Source organism: Dermacentor variabilis, unplaced genomic scaffold (assembly GCF_050947875.1).
Source record: "Dermacentor variabilis isolate Ectoservices unplaced genomic scaffold, ASM5094787v1 scaffold_12, whole genome shotgun sequence".
In the NCBI taxonomy this organism is placed as follows: Eukaryota; Metazoa; Arthropoda; class Arachnida; order Ixodida; family Ixodidae; genus Dermacentor; species Dermacentor variabilis.
Genome location: NW_027460280.1, coordinates 47,980,216 through 47,998,540, shown reverse-complemented (window position 1 = coordinate 47,998,540; position 18,325 = coordinate 47,980,216). Strand labels below are relative to the sequence as shown.

At 42.0% G+C, this 18,325-nt stretch overlaps 1 protein-coding gene across 2 annotated transcripts in view; it reads left to right on the top strand.

The window, feature by feature from the left end:
* barr (non-SMC condensin I complex subunit H) overlaps positions 1-13,020 on the top strand; it is a 74,951-nt gene extending 61,931 nt beyond the window's left edge. For both annotated transcript variants that reach the window (XM_075677171.1, XM_075677170.1), the window contains exons 15-17: positions 3,002-3,094; positions 8,224-8,388; positions 12,701-13,020. In XM_075677171.1, coding sequence (XP_075533286.1) covers positions 3,002-3,094; positions 8,224-8,388; positions 12,701-12,760 — 318 coding nt within the window. In that variant the 3' untranslated portion in view covers positions 12,761-13,020. The remainder of the gene's footprint in view (positions 1-3,001; positions 3,095-8,223; positions 8,389-12,700) is intronic.
* The last annotated feature ends 5,305 nt before the right edge of the window (positions 13,021-18,325 follow it).

The window sequence follows — 18,325 nt, the reverse complement described above, 5'->3', positions numbered from 1 at the left end:
TACTTAACGGCAGCGTGCAATTACATTTGCCACAAATTCCCGCTAGAAGACTTCAATCTCAAGATGGCTGAGGTTGCTCAAGTACAAGCTCTGAAAACTGCTTCATTCAACAGCATACGTCATTTTATTATGGCGTTCCCTGCTATCCTACCCCAGCAGAGTGGCGAATCAAAAGAACAAGCAATCGACACACTTGAAGTCGAGTTTGCCAACTTGCAAACATATCAGGTTCCAGCCAACATATTGAATGAGCCAAGGTGTGACGTGCAGTGGCCGCAATTAGAAAGCGTTCAAAGTGTCGACAGATTGCTCAGGTTCCACAGAATTTCAGTGGTTATGCTGGGTATTCTCTCCATTCGCCAAAGCAATGCTGAATGTGAAAGAATATTCAGCACTGTGAGAAAACACTCCAAAGTCTGCTGATGGTCAAGGGGCACCAGAGTGGTACTTGCTTTGAGCAAACCTACACGGAGAAGTTTCTGAAGCAGGCAAAGTTGGCAACAGCAAAATATAATTGCAAAAATAAATTGTGCCCCAGTGGAGTTTTCGCTCTTTACTCTCCAAGATGCGGATTTCACTTGCGGTCCCTTAAAAAAAAAAAATTGTGCTGCCGCACCCCTGCATCCGGATCCCCATGATAGTTTTACGAATTTCCAAATCTTCAGGTTGGCAGGTATGCATATGGTGTCAGAGTAGCATGTGTTGTCTTTATGGACACAAAGTGTGCTACTCACAGTGTTCTCATCCTAATATAAACCTATATAATCATAATACAAAATATCGACACATGAAATTAAAACACGTATAGAACTGCACTCAAATTTCGCATTAGGGAGTATGGTAATCGTTGGTGAATTTTTAGAATCACATCACATATAGTGACCAGCCTCCAGAGATCTTTGCCACTGAAGCTTTTACCACTCAAGCTTTTGCCACTGAAGCCTGTGCCACTAAATTGCATATAAGTTTGTTAAACTGTTAGGAATACACATATAACCTTAAAAACATCCTGGATGTGCATAATAATATTCTGGCTTCATTTTCTGCTTAATATTATTGTAACTACAGTAGAATCTTTTTAAACGGACCCTCAAGGGACTGGAGAAATATGTTCCAAATAACAGGAGTTCCATTCACTGAGAAAGATGGGCAGAGTTACAGCACTCTATGCCATGCACCATCTTAACACTCTTAAAAATGTTGAGCATCAAGAAGTAAATGTAGCAGCTGGTTTGTCTCATTGTTAGGACACGGTTGTCAGTTTCTGAATTCTGGTGCTAGTGCTAGTTTTGGTTTAGAAGAGACACCGCTGACAAATCAAAGCAATAACATTGCTCTTACTGCTCAACTCGGTCGCTAAATTAACAGAAAATCATGCTGGTGGAGTCCCGATTATGGAACGGCATGCTCTATGGCATCCGAAATTTCAGTCATTCTTATTTCGGCCATCTTTGGGGCGAGTGGCAGTGCTGTTAGGCTGTCTGGGATGCACGTGCTATGCATTAAATATCTGTCATATTTTTGCTTGCTTGAGTCTTTGCCACAGCCTTTTAAGGGTGGCTTTCAGCATAGCATACAGTTATTGCATCAAAATCAGATTGTGGCCTGAAAAAAAAAAAATGTGCAAAGCTTGCTTCTGGTGGTTCTGTTCACTGAGAGTTGCTAAAATTTTGGTTCCGGTTAGTGACAGTTTTTTTGCATTATCCAAATACAAAACCAATCAATTTAGAGGCTCTTCTGTTTAACCGGCAATTGCCATTTTCCTGGATTTACTGTAAAAAAAAAAAAATGGTTGAGCCAAGGGACCAAATAATTGAGCCCCTCGATTTCTCTTATTCTTGCTCACTGCATATCAAGAGCCTAGGATTTGACAGTATTGATGCCATGAGGTTGCATGCAAGGTTGTATTATCCAGTTGTCTGCTCATAAGTTCACATACTACGGGACGCCTACAGTGGAAAAGATGTTGCACGTCTGCCTGGTTGTGCTGGTTGATGCTCCCAGTGCTAATCTTGTACAGGTAGACAAAAACACCAGAAGGTTGATGGGAGGATGGCTGCTGTGGTAGCTTTATGCTTAAGCATTGCATGCATAATGTGGAAGATGTTTGCCATGCTTCCATCTTTGGCAAGTTGTCTTGTCGTCCACTTTCATTTACCTTCTTTTTGTTCCTGTATATACTCCAATCTAGGCTGACCCCGATTCTAAGCCAACCCCCAAATTTCCGAAGCCAGAAAAAATGAACTTGCTTAGAATGTAAGCCGGACAAAAAAGTGAGGGCAGCGTTCACAAAATGAAAACAGCATTTACTTAATATAAACATGCCGAGCTCACTGTAGGTTAGCATCGCTGCTAGCCTTGTACGCTTGCAAGCATGCACAAGCTCACGTCTGCGCACCCACGTATGTGCAGACAGTGCTGCGCGGCTCTATGCATCGAAACGCAGTGCCATCTCGGTGAACAACTCTGTTATTGCGTGCTTATCTTCGTCATCGTTGTCATCTCCTCGCAGTGGCAAACGCAAAAGGTGTCTCCCGTTTCCCCCTCCGATGGACGTTTTTCTCATCGATGCTTAAGTCCTGCCCGGCTTGAACATTTTACGATGCCTCTTTACATTTTACATTTTAACATTTTACGTAAACATTTTACATTTTACGAGCACAATTTTTCTATTGAAAGCGGCACTGCAGTGGCATTGCCTTTTTGGTGCCATTACAATAATGCCGCGCCGCACACCGATACTGACTTTTCTAGATGGCGCTAGCTATGCGCCACATCTATAATTTTCAATTACAAACTGGCACATTTTTTAAAATCCTCGAATCTAAGCCGACCCTAGAGTTTGGTATATAATTATTTGAAAAAACTATCGGCCTAGATTCAAATAAATACTGTATTTTTATCAATTATAGTACCGCTATGTTTCATTGCCTGTTTTCTTCACATGCTTGTAACTTACTGAGGGACATAATTGTTTATAGTGTCTATTTTGCTATTTCAGCCGCCAAAGTTCCAATTTTCATTCAAGAGGTTTGACATGAAAGATATGAAACAAGCAATGTGGCGCACACTGACTGGCAATATGGACAACAAGGTTGGGTCTCTTCCTTCTGTTTCACCTTATTATTGTCTCATTCTCAAGTGTCAACCTTAGAGTACTTTACACTTACATGTAAGACCTTTGCACATAATGAATTTCAGTTCTTTACTATATAGACAAAAACAATCAAAGCTCTTGCTTTGGTACCCTTTCTGTTTTGAAGAAACTTTCATATTCTCATTTCAACTACCTGAGAAGCCCAAAACTAGTCTTGTACGAATGTTCAATGGTTTGAATATCCAGCTGAATATTATGCTATTTCATGGCTCAAATTTCAGTAGAAGTTTTCGAAGTATTCAAAACGAACGAATATATACAAATTTTTCTGCATATAAGCAACACTCCCAGTTACAACACCCTGGAAAGAAGGAACAAAGTAAGGGCATATGACCCACATAAATAACGGCATACAATACATAAATCTTTATAAAAGTAGCCTCCATTCGCAGATGCACGCATTGCCTAGGTTGTATCTTTCGTCAATGGCTCTGTTCCCAACCTCTTCAGCGACGCTAATGGTGGAAAACTGTGCACTAAAGGTGGTTTCATGGCAGTGTCAGCTGCACTGCAGTGAAAGAACACCTGGAGGCGAAATTTGTTTGCCGTGAAGCCACACTTCAAGTCGAAATTCATAACTCGCTCCCCAATTTTAGGCTAAATTCACTCTTGGTCTCGAAGCGGGTGGAAGCAGAAAAAAACCCCAAAATCTGCTGGCAAGCCTCATTGGTCTCGGATCAATTCTTTGGCCTTGGTGAAAGTGAAAAGTTATTCTGTTTCACCAGCAGCTGCACTGCCATGTTAACGTTGAACAAAGTGGCCAAAGTGCCAGTGGCTATGGTAATTGATGTGATCAAAAATCATGGCCCTGTGCTGTACAATAAAGCACAGCCCCTACAAGGACGTGTTCCACTAGAGTGAGATTTATATGACGATTGCCGAAGAGCAGGGTATTAGCAGACAGTACAGCAGCAAACCGTTGCCATGTCCCAACTTCTCGCGCCTTTGCAGAGCCGAGTTAATCCATCACCGTCAATTCCAAGGCGTCCGCTTCATCTGCTCCTTGTGCATCTCCAGAAAACAGCTGATTAAATGGATTAAAACTATTTATTTGTTTTCTATTATTGCCTCTAAAACTCCGTGTGGGCAAAGTTGCATGCAATCACTGCTTTTGATGACCAACGGAATAATGAATGAACATACTGCTCGAAATTGTGTGGTTAAACTGTAAATGCATTCTGTAAGCCTCTTTGATGCAGTTAAGGATACGCCATATGGCGAAAGTGAAATACAGAGATGGGGGGGCCAGCTGACATGATTCTTAGCTGAAAAATTTTTTTCTCTTCATACAAAATATCAGGTGGAATAAAATTTTCAGAATTATGTCTTAAAGGGGCACTGAACCACTTTTCATCAAAGTGGAGAAAGGAATTTGAAGTGAAAATAGGCTATTTCAGAAATACTTTGCCACAAAAAAATACTTCAATGCGTTCAGCAGAAGTGGAGTTATTGGCAATCAAACATGGCCTCCACTGTGCTCCCGTTCGTTCTTCAATGCCTTGCACTGCAAAGGCTAGGGTGCAGTGGGGCGTGCCCACAACGCTGCACCTTTTAAATGTCACCGTGGCGTGCAGTTCAAATTTCATTTTGGATGTTAACCTAGATGCCACGACTTCCACCTTTAGTGCCAACGACGCGCTAAACATAAGCCATACACGGTGGTCCTCAGCGAGCCGCAGTGCACCTAGCCGGTGGACTCGTGGCGGTACCCCGTGGCAGCTGCAGTATCTATGCCATCTAGCCGGCCGCAGCTTGATGTCAGCTATTGGCCAATAGCAGCCGTCTAAAAGAATGAAGAAATAGTGTGTCTAGAAGAGAGTGAGGACCGAGCCTTCTGTTGAACAGAGAGCGTTTGAGAGAAAGGTGACTTCGATCCGCTTGTGAGCTCCACGCACCATGTAGACAGCAAAACTTGGCTGAGATTATAACAGCATATGCTACGCACGGACTATGTTATTTCACCGAGCCCAAGGGGTGGTTCAAGGCCCCTTTAATACTACAGCATGTTGCAATATAAAGTATCCTTCATAATCCTAGTTGGACAGCCTCAGTGTGTAATTCACATCCATTCCTACCTTTCTCTTAGTTGCCACAGTTGCATTCTTGAGGCTGCGCAATAGCATATCACTGTTGTCGGACGTGCCGTGGCTGCTTAGTGGCTAAGGTGTTGGGCTGCTAAGCACGAGGTCGTGGGATCGAATCCCGGCCATGGCGGTCGCATTCTGATGGGGGTGTAATGCAAAAACAACCTTGTACTTAGATTTAAATGCACATTAAAGAACTCAAGGGGTTCTAAATTTCTGGAATCGCCCACTACGGCATGCCTCATAATCAGATCGTGGTTTGGGCATGTAAAACCCCATAATATAATCTTAATTTTTAATTGTCGTCGGTACATCACAAGTCATTTTCACAATGAAAATGACTTGTGATAACAGACTTATATGCTCATTCAACTTTAAATTATGGGGTTTTACGTGCCAAAACCACTTTCTGATTATGACGCACTCCGGAAATTTCGACTACCTGGGGTTTTTTAACATGCACCTAAATCTAAGTGCACAGGTGTTTTCGCATTTCGCCCCCATCGAAATGCGGCTGCTGTGGTCGGGATTCGATCCTGCGACCTCGTGCTCAGTAGCCCAACACCATAGCCACTGAGCAACCACGGCGGGTACTCGTGCAATTTTAGTTTGTATTATTTAGGTCTATGTATTTGCACTGACGTATGTAGCACTTTAGCTCATGTGGTTTTTTGTTTGCATGTTCAGTTATGTATTATGCAAATTGTCATTTGTGACATTGCACCAGTATTAGCTTATATCTATAGCTTATGCATACCATCAGGTACTTTTCCTGAAAAAAGGAAAATTGCAAAAGTTATTGTGCTATGTAAGAAAGGTGACAAGCTTGATTTTAAAAATTACCGTCCGATATCTATTCTCCCGCAGTTTTCTAAAGGTCTTGTAAAAATCATTCTTAACCAAGTAACATCTTTCCGCAATAAACATAAACTAATAACAGATGCTCAATACGGTTTTCAACAAGGTAAATCAACGGAACTAGCACTTGTAGCACAGAAAGAATACATACTGCACAACCTCGAAAATAAGTTACTTGTAATTGGTCTATTCATAGACTTCACAAAAGCATTTGACTGCATAAATCATGAGCTGCTAATACTTAAGCTTGAAAGATATGGCATCAGGGGCCTTCCTCTTCAGTTACTGACATCCTAACTTAGAAATTGACAGCAATATGTGTCTATAAACACTAGCATATCATCTACACGACAAATACAAACAGGTGTCCCTCAGGGAAGTATCCTTAGTCCATTTCTGTTTAATATCTACATAAACGACATTGTTCTTATCCACCGAGAAGCAAAATCCATAAACTACACAGACGAAATGAGTGTTTTTTTATCAAACAACTCTTATACAGGCCTCATTGGTGCAGCGAACAACCTCTTAACCCATCTCTCAAAATGGAGCCAGGACAACTTTTTAAAAGTAAACTCGAATAAAACACAAGCAGTCATCGTTAAAAAAAGAGGTACATGTACACCATTGACCCACAACATATTTTACAACTCTGAGAAAATAGAGGTTGTTGACACGGTAAAAGTACTTGGCGTATTCTTTACCAACACATTGTAATGGGACGCTCACTTGGATTTTGTACTCCAGAAACTGAGCTGCGTAACAGGTATACTACATCGAAATCGCTACCTTTTATCAACGTCAGCTAAATTGATCATTTATAATGCACTGTCTGCCTCGCATTTAAATTACTGTCATCTTGTATGGGGCACGACATCAGCTTCCAATCACTCTAAAATATTACTGATGCAAAAAATAAAATAATACGCGCTATTGCAAATGGGCCATACAACTCGCACACTGAGGGTCTTTTCACCAAGTATACAACTTAACAAAAAGTCATCATCTCTACAAACAAACCCCCCTACGCACCTACTACTTTCAGGTAAAAAATAGAAGCAATTTAATAACAAATATAGCAAACTTAAAAGAGAATACACCCACATATGAGACGCACAGCCTTGAAAAATGGCTCATACCCTTTTCAAGAACAAATTGCGGCCCTCAAATGGTTGCAAATAGCTTGCCACGGCTACTAAATTCTCATCTAGAAGCCGGCATTGACATCCATGGCTTGACACCATCGGAGCTCATCTGTTTGACGAAAACTACGATTTAAATCACCATGGTTCCGTAAAACCATATGTATTCACAGTGAAAGAAATGGATGGATGGATGGAGTAACTTTATAGAAAGGTCCTGCGAGCTAAGAAATGCAACTAGTCCAATTGATGTAACCCACTGCTCTTTATTTTTTCATTTCTGAAAGTGTCCTTGGCCACAGGTCTGCCAATATGTAAAGGGGGCCAGGGACCACTCAAGCTGCCAATAAGCAGCTTTTACCTTGGCCCCTTCTCTTTGCTTGTAAATGGGCCCAAATAAAATGAAATGAAATGTACGAATGTATTCCCACCCCTTATGTAATACCCCTATCAAGGGGTTTTTAAGGTAGTGAAATGAAATGAAATCCCCATAGCTTGACTTAGTCCATTACATTGTTCGTAACAGACCTGTGCAGTAGTGTCCCATTTGTTCTTTTATAATCTTCATCAAAAACATTCCATACAGTGGTGAAGTCTGCCATCATGTGCAGGCCTATTGCATCTTGTTGCTGTGCATTTTGCTTGTTTTTGGCCTTTGTGCCAAAAAAAAAAAACATCATCTACGTTCGAGAGCTCTCGGTGATATTACTAAATAGTGTGCTGTTACAAAAAGTAGGAGTATGACCGTTGAGGGGTGGAGCGACAGCTGCAGCAGCTTTCCTGTTACTGATTTAAAAACAGTTTGTACTAATTTCATTTTAATTAGTGCTTTGCCTTCAAAATTCTTCTGATTCTGACTATGATAAGTATGCTTGAAATTGTAGGCTATAATGGGGGGTTGGATAAGTTGTACGTGAAAAGAAATGTTGTATGTGGCAATGTGGAGTGTTTTCTTGCATGCTAAATAATGGCTTACTTTCAGGAGAATATCCCAAGCTCTGCGAATGTGCTTGACAAGGCAGCCATTATTAAGCACACTTTTCGGAGCTTGTATGAACATGTGGGACCCCAACTGAACCATATCAACCGGGAAAGTCTTAATGTTCCAGTGGCTTTTGTGGCACTGCTTCACTTGGCAGCAGAAAAGGTAGATATTGTCACAGTTGTTTTTGATTTAATGCAGAGGGCTAAGAAGGAGTATATGAAACTAGTGTATATTAAGAACCAAAGCTTATTTGCATGCCAAATTGCCAAAAGTATTGTTGGTGAGTAGTTGTTCTGAAAAATAAATCCCATTCCAATAGTAACAGTATTATTGGTGCCAGGCTCTAGGACTTCACTCTAGGTTTCAGACCAGAGCAGCGTGCCATGTTTAGGCCAGCAAGAAGTTCAAATACCCTTCTCTCTCTCTCTCTCTCTCTGTGCATGCATGCATCTTTTTTTTTATTCCTTGGCCGGGAAAGCAAAAAAGCAAACACCTGAAAAGATTGGAGGGCCACTCAGATAACCCTCACATTTCGTGCATAACAGGGACAACTGGCTTGAGCATGTGTTTTCAAAGTTGAACCTGCAATTTCTTATCTTACTTTACCTTCCCGACACTGTAAAACACGTTTTTGAGCAGCTAGCAGTGGATGTGCATGTTTATGGCATTCTCTGCATTGAGGTTATAGGGTAGCTTGATGACTATAATGTCTGTAGTCTCCATGTTGGCTAGAAACTTCATGACGGGATTCACTATTCTTTATTCTTCACCTTTGTGCATGAGCTGGTGAAGCAGTCTAAAGAAAATTCCTGGCGAAATCAGATGGTCACATGCTCAGTTCAGCTTAGAATGGCCCTTGGACATCGTCAGGTATCCATACTCGTTAATTCCTGGGCAGGGTTGAAGCCTTGTCCTTGTAAACTGGGGCCTGTCCCAGCATTTACCACTTGCTTTGAGTGGAATGATGACCTTGCTGAAAAACATTGCAGTGAGCAATGACAGAGAGTTGCAAGAAAAGTGTGGGATGTCTTGCTGAAACTATGGGTGCAATGCAAAAAGTGTGGTAGAAGTTGCATGTCATTTCAAGGCTTCATTATTTTCGTTTATGGGGCAAATAACAACGGTTGCTAAAAATGCTGGTTGCACACTGTGATTGGCAACACTTTAGTCAACATGACACAAAAGAAAAAAGGCAGGCTTGGCTCTCAATCGCAAGGTACTCTTTGCTTCGACATACTTCAAACATGCCGCAACATGGCCAGATCCTCCCCTTATAAAGGCACCGAATTTAGATGGCCGATTTTGCAAAATGTTGTGCTAACACAACACTTATTTTTACTTAATAAAGCCTTGTAGCTTTGAAACTTCATAAATATTGTCTTTAGCTTTAGAGCAAATATGTACAGCAGTTTACTTGTTCAGGGTGTCTACTAACCGGGTAAACTGAGAATTCTCAGTGATTTTGAATAGTCCGGAAATACTTGGGGAAAACTCGGGGAATTTATGCTTGAATCAGGGAAAATTAGCTGTCATTTTATTGAAAGGGAACAAAAATCGGAACAAATTGTCATTGACGCCATGTCGTCAGGTGGAGGAGTTGCTAGTGTACAGTCAAAGGCCCATTTTCCAGACGCCTGATTTTTTGTTAAATTCCCGATAATGCGGACGGCTTCGCAGCACCACCACGTGCCCCATAGAGTCAACGTATACGAATGTCTGTAATTGCAGATGCAAGAACCGTTCGCTGTCAGATTTTCCGGACTATTTGCCGCGACTGCAGGTCCGAAGCGGTATTAATCTAAGCCAACATCGTCCTTTTTATTATCTTGCCGCCTCAAACCAGCGCTCTCGCACGCAGATCCGCTGGCAGCCGTAGCGACCGCAGCGGCAATGCTGAGCTTAGCTGCTTCAAAGTTCGCTTATTAAGGTCCTTGCCGTTTGGTGCCGTGTTTTTCATTGAAAGAATTGCCGCTGTCAGTAACGGCACCGACTCCACCTCTGTAATCCTTGCGATTGGCTTCGAAGCTTAGAAAGCATGGCGCATTACATAATGCCGGTTGCCGAAAGGCAGCTTCGCCTCAGCACGGCGATGTTACGCGGTGAAGCTTTTCAAGCGTGGGAAAGGCAGTTGTCACGGGACACAGTATGTATTGCATAACTATACATGCGTGCACCCGCCGTCTGCTATCACAGTACAAGCACCGATATGCTTAATAAGTGTACTGGCAGGCCTTCAGAGCTTTTTCGGACGGGCCTGTGAGGATTTGAGCCCTTAAGGGCAGTAAAAGACGTATTCATTTTTTCAGACTGCCCGATTTGATTTTTCGGACGTTTTCGTGGCCCCTAGGGAGTACGAAAAATCGAACGTTGACTGTACAACTGACCAAGAAGATGCTTCAAATGGTCCGTGGGCTGAACAGAATTAGACAAGAACACAAATGACCGTCGCACTGAGGAATGATAGAGGAAGGAACTGTGCCGCCTCTTCTTTGTAGGAGCTTGAGCTCAAAAAGCAAAGTGTTGGCTGACGCAAAGATGCAGGTGACCCTCACCCAAACCAAACTAAACTCTTGAAAGCAGTGAAACATAAAACGGAGGCGTTGTGCATGGGCTAAGAGTATGTGAGGACAGTTGAGGTTGACTTTCCAGCTGCTTAGAAAATCTCACTTGTGACAAGTTCGGACCTAATACCAATGATCTTGCTATCACTTGATATAAAGAGCTCATTTTCGAAAATATTTGCTTCTGTATGCATCTTTCTATTTGTATTTAAAAATGCTTGACTCGATTTGCAATAGGCTTTATCATTTTTCTTTTTCGAATACACTTTATTTGCTGTGCATTTTACTATCCCCTTCTTTCAGTTTTCTAGTTTGAATAAAATAAACACTACTCCTTACTATTCAAACTGAATTAAGTCTCTTTTTTTTTTTATGCTTACTTGAGAGTGACAGCATCTGGTGACATGGTGTCAGCCGGTCTTGACATAAAGTTCTGTGTCACTCATGGAATTTGAAAATGTCAACTTTGTAGACACCCTGTTGTTCTCTAAACTGAAACACGTATTACCAGTGACATAGCATCACCAGTTCGCTAGCACACACTCCATGCTTGCTAGTACGCACTCCGGCACTCCCTGCCTGTGAGTATTGGCACACAGCACTTCATTCTCATACACTGTAGTTACGATCGAGATTTCTCCACGGACACAGAAGAATGTCTGTTGCTGAAGCTGAAACAGAAAGAAGAGAGACCAAAACATCATTGTCGATGGTGCCGTAGCTGGCTGCACTATTTGCTTTGATCGGAGCGCATGAGAGCGATCAGCTGCTTCGGTAACCATGCAGACAAGTCACTCGCAGACCGCAGTGCCAGAAGCTTGGTTTGTGAATTGCCTCTGAGCTTGCTCACGTGGCACGCTGTGCCATCTCGGAGGTCATAGTTTGTTTGCATCTTGCTTCGACCACCACTTCCGCCGTGAACACTGTAATCTGGCTTGCAGAGTGGGCGTAAACCGGCGTCACATTGTTCTTAATGGCGCTGATGCCAAAAATCCATTAAATATTTGTTTCTTGTGGTTGGGCCTTCAGGTGAGAAGGAGCAGGAGCTGCCTCATAAGTTGTCCTGGAAGGCTTTGTGGACAGTGACATCAGGGCCTCCTCTAGGCTATGGACAGTCATATATGTTGCACTTGTAACTGAATGGTGGGTCCAGGAACTGCTGGCAAAATTCTACATTCATGCCTGTGAACGTGGTATTTATGCTCAAAGCCCTTTGCCCTAGCCGCCTTCCATACTTTGCTTTGGCTTCATGGACATGCTCTCAATCGTTGCTGCGCTCTACTTGCTTTGCGGTGTCCTAGGTATGGTCTTCTTCACTTCCATTTAATGTGTCTTTTGTATTGAGTTGCAGCCTCTAATGCATGGTTTTGTTCAGTGTGCTGTTTTTTTTTTCTTTTCCTCCAATTCAGAGTAGGCTTCCATAAAGCATTACAACAGGGGGGGGGAGAGAGAGAGAGAGAGAGAGAGAGAGAGAGAGAGAAAAACATAAATGGGTGCATCCCTGTGTCATGTTCCTGCCAGGCTCACTCCGTTTCCTCATCATTGTGACTGATTTGGGCAACATTTGGACAACCCATTTTATGGTGTAAACTATCTCAATATTACTGTCCAACTTTGCTGACGAAAAATTAACTAGGCTCTAGAAGACACCATAAAATGCATGACATCACAGCAAGCTGGTGTGGGAACATACTGATGGGTCGCCACCATAGTTTCGTTTCCACATCTTTTCTGGCTTACAAGCCTGTTCGCACGCTGAAAGAGCCTTTTTTTTTTTCTATTGTACAAAGGTAATTTACTAACACAGCCCGAATGACTTTTCTCTTTAGTGTCACTTTAAGTTATGCTTGTGCGAGTGAGAAATTTATTGGGAATGGTCCAGCTGTTTTGTTGATGCTTTTTTTTTTTTACAGGAGTTTTTTGTGGAATCGGTCTCGGACATGACAGACTTGGATATCAAGTTGCAAACATAAAAGCTGCAGAGCAGCTTTCATTGAACCACCTTATGCAATGAACAATCTGTTTGGTACACAAGGAAACAACCATTCATGGGCTTTGTTTTATTGGACGACCTTGCATGCTAAATCTACAATTTGTGTGCAAGGGAATAAGCATATTCAAACATTGTTTAATGGTATAACCTTGCATACTGAATTTTTATCCTACACTCAATGCAACAAGCATTTGCATAGACATTGTTTTTATTCTTAATAAAGTGGATGCTTTTTCACTATTGTGTGATTGAAGTGCAAGTCTATATTTTTCAAAGAATCATTGCTGGAACATATCTTACTATAAATTGAATTGAAGAGGTAGCTTTAGCTTGAGCCCAACTCCGACGCGGCCTATTCAAATACATGTAAAACGCAAAAACTTTTGAGATAACCGATGGACCGATTTTAATGAAATTTGTTGCATTTGAGAGAGAAAGTTAAATTCTAGTGACTCTTGAAAGCGGAATTTTGATTTATGGCTTGAATTAAAATTTTCAAATATTCGACCGTTTGAAAAAAATAGAAGCACGAAGTTTACAAATTCATAGCTCTCCATCAGGAACAGATATCGCGGTTCTGTAAACGGTATACTTGAAATCATTCAAAGCGCAAAAATTCGATACGTCATTTTTACATCTTACGTGAATTTGTTAAGTTGGTTACAAGGGTTCTGCAAAAGCTGTATTTTCATATTACTAAATTTTTTTTTATATTCATATGTAACATCAATTTTGTCCACTTTAGATGTACTATTAGATGCAATTCACAGAATTGTATTATCACTTTTCGTTGTTGAGTTACAGAGTTATAAACTTGATAGTTTCATTTTATGAGAATTTTCTATTTTTGCCAATTTTTTATAAAAAATTGACGACCTAACTTAAAAATTCGAAACCAACAGCTACTAGATTTTAAGTTTTCCTTTTAAATGCGTCAAACCTCGTCAAATTTGTTCCAGTGGTTGCTGAGAAAAATGAATTCTCCTTTTACATGTATTAAGATAGGAGCACCCGAGCGAAAGCTTCCTCTGAAGTTTAAGTGCTATCCGCGAGTCAAAGCAACTGAGAAACAGTACAAACAAACAAAATGTTCTTTACAACTTCTGAATAAAAAAAGAAAGGCACAATGAAAAATTTGTGATTTTCATGAATATATACGAATATTAGTTGATCCATCTTTTAAAGGAATTGGTCGTAATATGAAACTGAAATGTGTATTCTGAAAAGCAGTGGCGGCTTCCTTGCACATTCACAAATGCCGATCCATAAATGTGCAGTTTTCTATTAATTATACTTTTGCTTGAAAGGTGAAGCAGTGACTGCGATGACAAGCATGCAAGGCCTGTGCTGCTGAAGAGCACCCCGGAGGCTGCCAGGTGTCTTAGGTATATCTGATGCAATAGTGAACGCATAGTGGCAAAACTGCATTGTTAGCTTTCCAGCTTTCCTAATCCCATTTATATATATATATTATTACGATATCATCAAGCGATGGCTCAAGAGACGAGTCGAAGCGAGAACGACGAAGAAGTTGGTCGGTGCCCTTGGCACGAGCGAGTGTGAGCCTCGCTGCCTGGCTCCAGTGTAAATAGCGTGTAAATAGCATCTTTCGTCTGTGTCTTTCCACACGTAACATTTCTATAACATATATATATATATATATATATATATATATATATATATGTTATAGAAATGTTACGTGTGGAACATTTCTGGAACGTGTGTGAAATATATATATATATATATATTTCTTGCACTTGAAGAAACTTTGTGTGACCTCGAAGAATTGTTCATTGAAGTGACGGCCTTATATGAGAATTTACAAGACCTCACGGTAGGAGACCGTTTTCTTTCACAGCCCGAGTCCTCTCCCACCACCAAGAATCTGGCATCTCACGGTGTAATCTTGCTATGTGTAATTGTTGTATACTTCACTATCTCTAATACTGTTTAACGTTTCCGGCGAAACTGGAGCCTCGCTCTGTCTTTTTCTGTGAGTCCGAGTATAAGCGCTGCTGTGCGTGAATGCTGCCGATTCTGATTTCGAGTGAATCCGGCTTGGCCTCATTTTGGTTGCTGAGTGAACTATACAGGGTGCCCCAACAATCGTGCACCAAGACTTAAATTAAGAGCAGTTGCGCTGCTCGAAGAAAACCTAATGCATATTGTTTCCAGTACAGTGGAGTAGCCGCCAGTAATTCTTTCATTCCTAAAATTTAATATGACAATTGCAATTATCTGATTCGAGTTTGCTCGTTCTGTTTGTATACTAAGAAGCGCGCACGTGCGCAGACCGGTAATATGTCACTAATGTACATTCAGTTCCGGCTGCGTGCTATTGGCTAGTCGCTCATAGCACTTCCGGGCGACGTGGGACGAATTCTAGATTTGCAGAGCCGAGCGATCGCGCGACAAGATCGAGCGATCTGTTCAAGCGACGGCCCGATCCGTCGCTCGAAGCCGTCGCTCGTCGCTGTCGCGCACAAAATCGCGCTCATGGGGTTTAGCCTTTAGCCTTCAATTGCGTGCAATTTTCTCCCACTGCCAAACAAACCACGAAATATGACAAATACCACATGGCTACGCTCCCACCCGCATCATAAAGCAGCGCCCTCAAATAATCTTATTGGAAGCAACTGCATTGCTTGTCGCAAACCCTAAGAGGCAGCACATCTTAATAATGGTACGGAAGGAGCACCAACAGCAGGTTTAGCGGCTTTGCAGCTATTCCTTCCTCTCTACATCACACTTATTATCCGTATCTTCAAGGCCGACTGATCTCATTGATAACAAAAGCCCATTGATAATCTGGCCGAAGCACCACTCTGACCAAGCACGAAACGCAAAAAAGCAATGTAATAGGTATAGTATGTTTCAAAATCCCAGCTTTGCTCGCACCGCATCAGCAGAGTGCGCGCCAGAAATTTGCTTTGGACCAAAGCCAAATTAAAGTGACCATTTTATTTTCCATGAAAGTGTATATGTGCTGCAAAAACAGGTTCGTGTCAAAAAATAAAAGCGAAATGAACAAACCGGGAAGCGACCCACGTGTAGAGAAAAGGCAAAACCACTGCGTTCACGAAAGTAAATACATGATAGCACTTCTAAATGAGCCGAATTGGCAATCGGGACGCCTGCTAAAAGAAAGAAAGAAAAGAAAAACCATCAGGTTTCAGTGTTCCCTTATTATCTATGAATTCGTAAGCGCCGCTGAGCACCAACTGCTGCCTAGAGCACGTGTTAAAATGGGCGTCTCCTTCTGCAGCCACGCAGTATTGAGTTCGCTTTTGCACATATTCAGTGGCTTTCTTGATGACCGATGCTGGAATTCGACGGCAGACATCCGTTATCCTTGCTTTGAACTAATCTGATGTCTGTGTCGATCATGTAAGCACGATCTTTCACATAACCTCAAGGAAAGGAATCGAGTGCAGAGAGGTCAGGTGGCCTGGCCGGCCAATTTGGCATAAAAAGTCACATCCAGCCAGTTTTGTGCTCGGCTGCTACTGTGTGCTGGTGCCCCTTCTTGCTGATAGCACGGAAGTGGTAGACGTGATAGCGGGACTTTGCTGTGAAACTCATTCACCACTCCTTCAAGTATTTCGTCCATCCGATGCTGTCTGGTCAGTGTGTGATCGAAGATGGGATCAATCATAGCACCGGAGTAAATTTAGAGAAAGACGTTGCGACTGGGCCGAAACAAAACGCACCTTTAAACATTTGCACTGACGTTGTCAGTTCGCTTTTTTGGGGATAGGTTTCGTGGCAAAAAAAAAAAAAAAAAGGAAGAAAGAAAAAAAGAACCATCCGTGCACTTTATCTGCGCTAAGAACAGCTACCACAGCTTGTTTACAACACCGTATGCAACGTGTTACTTCGGCCGAGGCGCGGCAGATAAGACACTAGCTCGATCACGATGTTTTACAGCCAAGCTGTATATGGCTAGTCAATTGGAAAGAGAAGCGAGACTGAGACACACATCATTCACGTGCATTTCACACGCCGTTGAGAAAAGACTCTACCGACAGGGTCACTAAAGTCTACAGGTTTTTTTCAGGGCCAAGAAAGCGTGCAAAGCATTTTGAAGTGAGATGAACATACAGTAACATATTCATTCTCTAGGCATAAGCTATCCATACCTTTAGAAATAATTCGCTACCTCCTTCTCTTTAAAAAATATAATAAACTTTTTCCTGTGCATATATTTAAATGTGTTGTGTATGTGCATTGTGTTTACAGTGGAAATTTAAAACAATGTTGAAGTGAGAAAATACGGACGAGGCAGCCGCTGCTGGAAGTTCTAATGCGCTTGTTCTATTGTCAGGATTTGCAGAAATAAAACGAAATATGAATTAAGATCCGTGCACCTCCGCACCAACAATGATGCAGTAAGCTATTAGCCATAATAAAATTTTAAGCGAAAAGGTCGAGGCAAGTCAAAAGTAACCTCAAATGATGTGGTTGACAAAGCTCTGGCAAGAAGTTAGGTGGAGGGCAGGGGCGTAGGCTTCAGCATCGCCGGGGGCGAGTAATTACAACGATTACTCTCAACCCGTGCTCTCAACCATCCATGGCGCGCCGGACGCTGCCGGCCTGGATCGATGGATGGATGTTATGAGCGTCCCCTTTGGAACGGGCCGGTGGGTTGCGCCACCAAGCTCTTGCTATGATGCTGCCTAATGTCCTAGCTAGGTTAAAGAAAAAAAAAAAGCATGAACTTCTACAACCAAATTTTCTGATCCCCAATTGCGAACTGTGCTTTTGTACGTCTCTGTTTTTTGTAGTTTCCCTACTTTTCTTCCACCAATCCTCCAATCGCCTCTTACTAATCCCTATTGTGGACATGTTTACTTTTCCACTTTTCTCGCTGAACGCAAGGGCTTCAAAGAGGCCAGTGGTGCCTAAATCGACCGCTGGGCAGACGTCTTCACATTCTAATAAAACATGTTCCATAGTTTCCCAGCTTTACCGCAGCCCACCACATGCTTCTTCCTTCTTATATCTCGCTTTATAGGTGCGTGTTCTAAGGCATCCCTATCTCGCTTAGAAAAGTAATGAGCTTTTCTTTGAGTTATAAATTGTTTCTTTCCTTATTTCGTTTTTTCCTCTTATGTAGTTACTAATGGCAGGTTTCTTTTCCATTGCCGCCACCCCTGAGATTATTTCAGCCTCTCTGACTTTCCGATTGACGTTTTTTGTTGCTGTGTTGCCCACCCTACAGGCCGCATACTTGCTGGTAAGCTTCCTAGTTCTTTTCCTCCACTGTGAATCAATGTTTTTCCTGTACAGATACCTCAACACTCTCCCAGCCCATTTACTTTCTTCCATATTTCTCAGTCGTTCTTCATACTCAGTTTTACTGCGAGCTTCCCTGTCTTCAAAACTAGTCCAGCCCATATCGCCCTGCACAGCTTCATTTGTAGTCTTCCCGTGAGTGCCCAATGCGAGGCGTACCACTGACCTTTGGTTCCTATCAAGTCCTGATTGTACTCCTGATTTAAAGCTAACAACCGCATTTCCAAAAGTAAGTCCTGGAACCATTACA